Here is a 7615-nt window from a genome sequence, read left to right as displayed (position 1 = left end):
TAGCTTAAAAAAGAAAACAATTTACATATTCTATAGTATTCTCATGATACAAAACACTTCAAATTCAATTACAGCAACTAAATGGATTTTTATGTTCTGAGCCAGAGCGGTTGTAACACCCCCACCATCTACTTTAACACGCATTTTTTTTCTTTATCAGAAAGGAGTTAAATTAAATACAAGCTATTGCAACCCCTCCCTCCCCCGATGGTCTCTTTAAACCACTAATAAATAGCAACAAACCACTGTGCAATTTCTGAGGGGAACCGGGAGGCAGGGGGGAGGCCCTGGTGGGTTCCCAAGCCTTGAGCTTCCAGTCCTCCGGGCTGGGTGGAGCCGGGTGCTGTCCGGGTGAGCGGGCGAGCGAGCCGCAGGGATGGGCTGGGCGAGAAGTGGAGCCCCAGGAATAGCGGGGTTCGGCTTGTCCGGACCGGGGAAGAAGAGCGAGGGGACGCGCCCGAAGGTGAAAACACTCTTTTCCAGGACTCCCAAGTTTAAAACGAAAGGGGAGCGAACGTGTGTGGTGTGGCTAGCTCTTAGGGAGGCTTGGAGGGGGAAGAAGGAGGTCCGTCTTTTTATCCAAATTCAAAAAGAAAAGGCATTTTACATTTTAAATATTCACAATAAAGTAACTTCTAGTCAGTGTGACTCACGATTTATTTACACAGAGCCTTCAAACAGGTTACTTTAGTCGGCACAGCAGTGTCAGGGGGAGGAAGGTCCCTTTTCCCGCCGGTGGCTCGCAGGTCCCTCCCCCCTCCGCCCCGCGCGCGCGGCGGCCGCCGACCCTTCCCCGCGGCCCGGGAGGCGGGCAGAGCGCGCGGCTGGGGCTCCGACGTGCCCAGGTCGGCTGGGGTCCTGGGGATCTGCGGAGCTGCCCCGCGCAGGGCCCTTGGCCTCTCGGTCCACACGGAGTCCCTCTCCCCTGCCCTCCTCCCGCCACGATTTCTAGGTTAAAAAAATAGATATGTACATCTGCGAAAATAGCCAGGGCCCGGTCGGCGGGCGCTCAGGACGAGCCCTCGGCCTCGGCCGCGTGCAGCAGGAGCCCGCCGCCGCCCGACTTGTGCTTCTTCAGCAGCTGCGTGATCTTCTCGTCGTCCGAGTTGGGGTCCAGAGGCTTGTTGTAGTCGTCGTCCTCCTCCTCGTTCTCCGAGGTCCCCTTCAGCCGCTCGGTCTCCGAGTCCTGCTTCTTCTTGGCCGTGGCCATCTCGGCCGCGTGCTTCTTCCTCCACTTGGTCCGGCGGTTCTGGAACCAGACCTGAGGCCGAGGAAGGGGAGAGAAAGGGGGGCAGGGCCCGCGGGAATGAAACACGAGTGGACCCGGGCCATGCAGACCTGCCGCGTCCCTTGCCCGCGGGCCCCGACGGCCGGCCACCCTCCCTCCGGACCGCCCCCCGTCCGGTAGGCGTCCGGCGCCCCGCGCGCCGTTTCCATAGAGATGAGAAGAGGGGACACCAGAGGGTGGAGGTCGCCAGCCTGAGATTGCTAGAAAGAGGGAGGACAACCCTTGGAAACTTTTAGAGCCCCTAAAAATGAGCTTTCTTTTCCCTCCTACTAGCTTGAAGCAGACTTTCTCCCCCGGACACTGGCTCGGATTTTATTCTTTGCTTATCTTCTTAAATTAGGACATGGCACGCACGGGACCACAGCACACTTGTCCTTACGGGAATTTGTTGGGAAAGGCACTGCATTTTACCCAATTACCTCGGCTCCCCTTTTCACTTTTAGACATTTGATTTTCTTTTCTTCGAGGCCTGACCCTGCCCAGTCATCCGAACGCTGATTCCTCCCCTTCCCACTTCACTACAGGGTGCTGCAGCTGTCTGCTAAAATGCAAACGTCAATTTGCTCCCAATAACTAATACAAATGCATGAAAATATTTAATAGCTCCATCAAAGTCCCTTTTCTTCTCCCATCCTTAGTGTCTTCCATAAAAAAAACAAAGTAAAAGGAGAAAATATAGTAATCTAAAGTGAAATTATGCCAGGTGCCTTATTTTCTATTATGACTATGTCTCTTCTCACAAATATCATTGAAATATTGCTCCTGCTGGAGACATTCATTTTAAATACAAATATGTTGAGCCTATTCACGACATCCCTACATGTACTTTAACTTAAAGCATCAGCAAGAAGCAACCAATTTTTCCAAGATGTTGAATTAGCTTCTTTTTATATTTCTCATCTGTTACAGGTTTTATCTAGAGAATCAGAATTGTTACGGAAGTGATTTCTTTAAATGGCTGCGATAATTCACTTCTAGCTACACAGACATATTAATGGTGTCAAAGGAAGACTTCCAGATTACAGTGGAAGGCTCTGAAGCAACCCACTGCTGAAATCATCTCCAGTGTGATTGTCTCCCGATGGTGGCTTATGCAAAATCACTGCCGTAATGTTCTACGCGATGTTCACGTACCAGGAAGTGAATTCATGACACCCCTCACTCACTTAAGGAGCAAAAATGTAACCAAAGAATATGGGGAAAATGCCCCAAAGAAACAAATACAGCAAACTGAGAGAAAAGACAAGACAAGAAGAGAAATGAAGGGAAGAGAGCAGGCCACCACTGGACCCAGCTGGCTTAATCCTCTTATCATGCAGAAGAGAATTCTAAAATCTGTTTCCCTAGAAATGTAGTAGCGTATAACTCAATTATAAGCAAAATGACATTTTAATTAAAATGTCTACCATAAACAATAGTATCATACATCTGTTGGCAAACTTATGTTAAACTGAATCCAATCCTATGGTACAGTAATGATCCTGCCAATTCACTTGGAAAATTACTATTCGAACATGATCGCCTTCCTCTAAGCTAATGCAAGTTCACTAGTGTTAGTGGGTAATTTCTGTGGATGATTTTGAGTACTATACTGCTGGGTCTCAGTTAAGAAGTGTTAATCAGTAGGGCCTGAATTAACACACAAAAGCTGTCTGCCCAGTCAGCTTTCTGTTACTCTCCCATCATGTCCAGTTCCCTCTGCACACAATGCTGCCAAATTAACCCAATTTCTAAGTCAGAGGCTTGGATCCTTTCTCCATACAACAATTTGGCTCCAGCAACCCCAGACCCTCTCCTCACTTTCAAAGTCTCCTCAGGCTCTGATGACCACACCCCACCCCCACCCTGTTTGTAAGTTTGGGGAGGGGATGGGTGCTTGCTCCTGAACCCCCCCCCCCACACACACACACATACGATGCTCTCCCTCCGGGTTCCCAAGGTCCACTCACCTTGACCTGACTCTCTGTCATCCCCAATGAGTAGGCCAAGCGAGCCCTCTCAGGCCCTGCCAAGTATTTCGTTTGTTCGAACGTCTTCTCCAGGGCGAAGATCTGCTGTCCTGAGAAAGTAGGTCTCGTGTGTTTTCTCTTTCCATCTTTATCCAACAAAATGGACCCTTGATCTGTGGGAAAGGGACAGAAGAGACCACCAGTTACAACTGCTTCACTGGCATGTTGGGAGAACGAATCCTAAAAGCAATGCTTTAGTGGGAAAGGAAGAGCTCCCCGGGCCCCCTTGGCATTTTTATTCCCACCTGTTTTTTCCTGAGCCAGGAGGGCTGGGGCAGCTGTGAATGCCTTCTGCTCAGCACCAGTATCCAGCAGCTAGGGAGCCTGACATTGGCCAGAAAAGTGACCCCCCCCCCTTCATTAAACCGGAGTGCTTGGAAAAGGCCACTCTCGTCTGGGAGGGCAGACCCTCAGGCCCCTTGCGGACGGAGTATTAGTAGTTTGTATAAGGGTAGTTAGGTTTATTATTATTTTAGTTTTGTTTCCCTTGATCGCTTCCCTAACCTGGGTCGGAGGTAACAAAGGGCTCCTTGTTTTTGGACACAAGTCACCTAACTCAGCCCCCTCGTCTAACGCCCCCATGGCTGTGGGGAACAAAGGGAGGGGAGGCCGCTTTTGTTGATGGTCCCCACTCAGCCATCAACACCGCTACAATAATGTTTCCTTGATACCCCTAACAGACCGCGCCCCCTTTCCCGAGGGAGCCTCCACTTGCCTACTGAAACTTCCTAAAGTTACCACCGTTACACCTCAAAAAAGGAGGCCAAGACTTGCAGAAACTTCGGGGATTTGGGGAACAGCAAAGAACAGAATGACAGGGTCCCCAGGCAGGTCCTGGACGCCCCCTGGGGGGCTAGCAAGCTCGGAGCAACCAAGGCCCACTATCCAGCAGCCAGATCGGATCTTGGGGCCACTTAGTTTACCCAGCAAAGTGTATGAATAACGTTTTTCTGGTCTGTGTCTCTGCACCTCCCTTTCCCTATCCTTTCTTGTGTTAGGATGTCGGGCGCTTCGATATGCCCCTGAATTTGCCCCAACCAAGCGCGTATGGGACCCTGGGTGCGGTTGAAGCGTGGGGAAAGGGAGGGCCTAGCCGGGTGTTTATTCCGCTTGGGGGGAACTGCTGGCGGGTCTTCAACAGGCTCGCCAAGGAAGAGAAAACTGCTGGGGCTGGGGCCAGACTGCGAAAAGGTGGGAACGAGAGAGGTGTGCGTGCACAGAGCTCGCGGTAGATTGCTGCCCTGCCTACCTGCAAGGGTTTACCGGAAGGTCGGGTCGGGTCGGGCTAGGGAAGAGTGGGGGCCCTGGGCGGCAGGTCGGAGCTTGGAAAGCGGGAGTGCTAGCAGAGGCGCTGCGGCCTTTCCCGCCTCGGCCTCCGCCGGCCTCTATAACCGCGAGCGGGGACGCACACCTAGTTTCCGGATCAGCGAGGACTTCAGACGCTCGCAACCCTCGCGTTCTCTCCCACACCCAGGGCACCCTGGCTTAACTCAGGCCTGCCTGAGACTTGGGGAAGAGTCAGGAGAGCGGCCACAGCGAGCTCAGAAAAGCGAGAATCTTTCACTCGACACCTTGGCCCAGCCTAAATCCTGCGATTCCAGCACTGTCAAACCACCGTGGTGGGCCAGAGGGCAGACCCACGGGCACGCTCACTAGGAGCCGTGGCACGAGTGGGGTCACGGCGGGCACAGCGCGCAAGGACCAGCGGCGCCCGATAGTACTCACGAGGGGTGCAGGCCAGGCGCGCATCCCTCCAAGGCGGACTCTGCATCACCCCGGGCCAGAAGATGGGCGTCCGGCCGGGCAGCTCGGCTAGTGGCTTGGGGTACCGGCCCACAGCGGCCACGGCCGCGGCGCTGGGGCTGAAGTAGAGCCCGGGCGGCGGCGGCGGCGGGCTCAAGCTGCTGAAGCGGGGCAGGCCGGCCAGCAACCCGGCGGGAGACGAGGCGGCGGCCGCGGCAGCAGCGGCGGCCGCGGCAGCGGCAGAAGCCGAGGACGCAGAGGCTGACGAGGAAGAGGAGGAAGAGGAACCCGAGGGTGAGGCTGAAGGCAGAGCAGCCCCGGAGGCCACGGGCATGGAGGGCCGGCTCAGGATGTCGTTGATGCCGTGCGGGGTGGCTGCGGAGAGCTGTTGAGGGGGGCTGCCCAGGGACGAGAGCCCCCCGGCGGCCGGGGGCTTCAGGCCGCCTGGGTTGTGGGTGCCCAGAGGCGGGGAGGGCGACGAGGACGTTGAGGACGAGGACGAGGAGGAGGGGGGCCCGGTGGGCAGCGGGGGGTAGGCGGCGGGGTACAAGGGGGTCTTCATCTCGGCCATGCTGTGCAGGGCGGCCAGGGGCGGGCTGCTGAGCAGGAACGCGCTCTGCCGGGTGCCCTCCATCGCCCCCACCGCTAACATCCCACGGCCAGGCCGGAGCCCGCAGCCGCGCAGCGAGGGCTCTGGCCGGTGGGCCCGCCGGGGGCTCAGGAGTGCCCGAAGCTCCGAGGGCGCGATCGAGTTGTCGCTCCACTCACTCGGAGGGGGACCCGCCAACCGGGTCCAGAGAGCAGGCGCCGGGAGGGAGTCGGTCTCCGAGCTGAGCGGCAGAAATGTCCCAACCCAGCCGGGGCCGGGGCGGCGGTGGGAGGAGAACCGCGGGCGCCGGGATGGTGAGGGCTGCGCTTTCGTGCCGGGCTTCGGTCCGCGCCTTTTTCTCCTTCCTCAGAGTGCACTACTCCTCGCCTTCTGCCCCAGGCTGGCCCCCGAGAGTTTGCAACGAAGTCAGGAGCCAGCGAGTGTCCACTTTGAGGTCGGGGGTGGGGACTGCCCCGCCTTCTTCGCGGAGCTCCAGAGCCCACTGGCTTCAGCGCTTGGGCGCCAACCCCGCGGCCGCTGCGCCCTGGACGCGGTCCGCGCTCGAAGATCAAGCGCCCCAGCCCGCCCGCCCGCGAGGACCGCGCGCGCCGGCCGCTGCCTCGCCCGGGGAACAGCGTGCGCCTGCACTCCCGCCACTCCGGGATCCGGCGCGCCCAAGGGCCGCAGGGAGTTGCGATATTGCAAAGAAGTAGTCGGGGCAGGAACCAGCGCGAAGGACTTAAGTGTGAAAAGTCCGGCCGGTTCGGTTCCGGCTTCGCTCGGCCGTCCGCTTCTGCAATCGCGCCCCGGAGACACCCCCCCACCCCGCGCCGGCGCCCCACCCTCGGCGCCCGGGCTTCCTCTCTCTCACTCTGCGCCCGGGACTCTCCTCGCTGGCATTTTCTTAGTGACTCTGCGGGGCTCGGCTCTTCTAAGCCCTGTCCTCCGGCCAAACTGACCCTGTCCGCGGCTCGGCCCCTGTCTCCTCTCCCTCCGGGCCTGACAGTTCGGATGAAGCTCTCAGAGGTAATAAAACATTTGCATCACTCCCCACCGCTCTTTAGCTGGGGGGAACGGGCGGAAGGGGGGGTGGAGGAGTCAAAATGAGAACTTTGACGGACGTCACTGCCCGGAGGCCCCGAGGGGCGGACCGAGTACCCGGGCGCAGGTCCGAGCGGGGCGTCACCAACGCCTCCAATAGCGCCCGGCTGGGAGGCTGGCGACCGCCTCGGGGACACGCCCACACGGGAGCGCCACGTCCTCTGATTGGCTGAGGCTATGGAGCCGCGCCCGCCTGGTTCCCACCCACTCCCGCCTCCACGGCCCGGTGGGCGGAGCCAAGAGGGGCGGGATCTGGTGAGGGGAGCGATTCTATCGTGGGGGCGGGTGGCCGGCTCAATTAATTGTGTTAAATAAGATGGGAGAGGGGAGGAGGCCGCAGAGACGGAGCGAGTATTACTTTTTAAAGCGAAGAATAATGCAAACCCAGCCCTTTTATGGAAAAGCAGTTCATATTCGTCGCTGGCTTGCGTCCCCCCCCCCCCCCAGTCGCGTCGTCTCACTCCCTTTTCCCCACCAGCTCCAGGCGCCTCACCTCCAACCAAGTCTGGACCCTGGAAAATGGAGCTAATGGAGCCGGCAGCCGGCGCAGTCTCGGCCTGGCTCCTTCTTTTGAAGGGATTAATTAAAGGCCATCTGGGCTCTCCCAGACTTGTGTAAATTAATTTGTTGCTCCTTAAGCCTATAGATGTCCTTAATCCCCTTGTAGGCCTAAGGGTCGTCCTTTCCCGTCTTTTCACCTCCTGCTTCGCTTATCTGCGCTTTCTCCGTGTTTTGTTTTTTTTTTTTTCTTTCCGTTCCTAGCCTCCCCCTCCTTCGATCCTTATCACTTACAGGGTGAATTCGCTGGGAACGGAATCAGCTTAACGGGACTATTCCTCTCTCGTGTGAATTTTAAGTCCAGGAGTATTAAGAAAAACTTACCCC

At 57.1% G+C, this 7615-nt stretch overlaps 1 protein-coding gene across 1 annotated transcript; it reads right to left on the bottom strand.

Moving 5' to 3' along the window:
• Positions 1-1009: 1009 nt before the first annotated feature.
• Positions 1010-5692, bottom strand: Nkx6-1 (NK6 homeobox 1). The gene is made up of 3 exons (XM_004661583.2): positions 5023-5692; positions 3238-3410; positions 1010-1261 (listed from the first exon to the last, which is right to left on the bottom strand). Exons 1-3 carry the CDS (start codon positions 5690-5692, stop codon positions 1010-1012), a joined length of 1095 nt encoding a protein of 364 aa, XP_004661640.1.
• Between the last annotated feature and the right edge of the window lie 1923 nt (positions 5693-7615).

Source organism: Jaculus jaculus, chromosome 2 (genome assembly GCF_020740685.1).
Source record: "Jaculus jaculus isolate mJacJac1 chromosome 2, mJacJac1.mat.Y.cur, whole genome shotgun sequence".
NCBI lineage: Eukaryota > Metazoa > Chordata > Mammalia > Rodentia > Dipodidae > Jaculus > Jaculus jaculus.
This window is presented reverse-complemented; position numbering and strand designations above follow the sequence as displayed.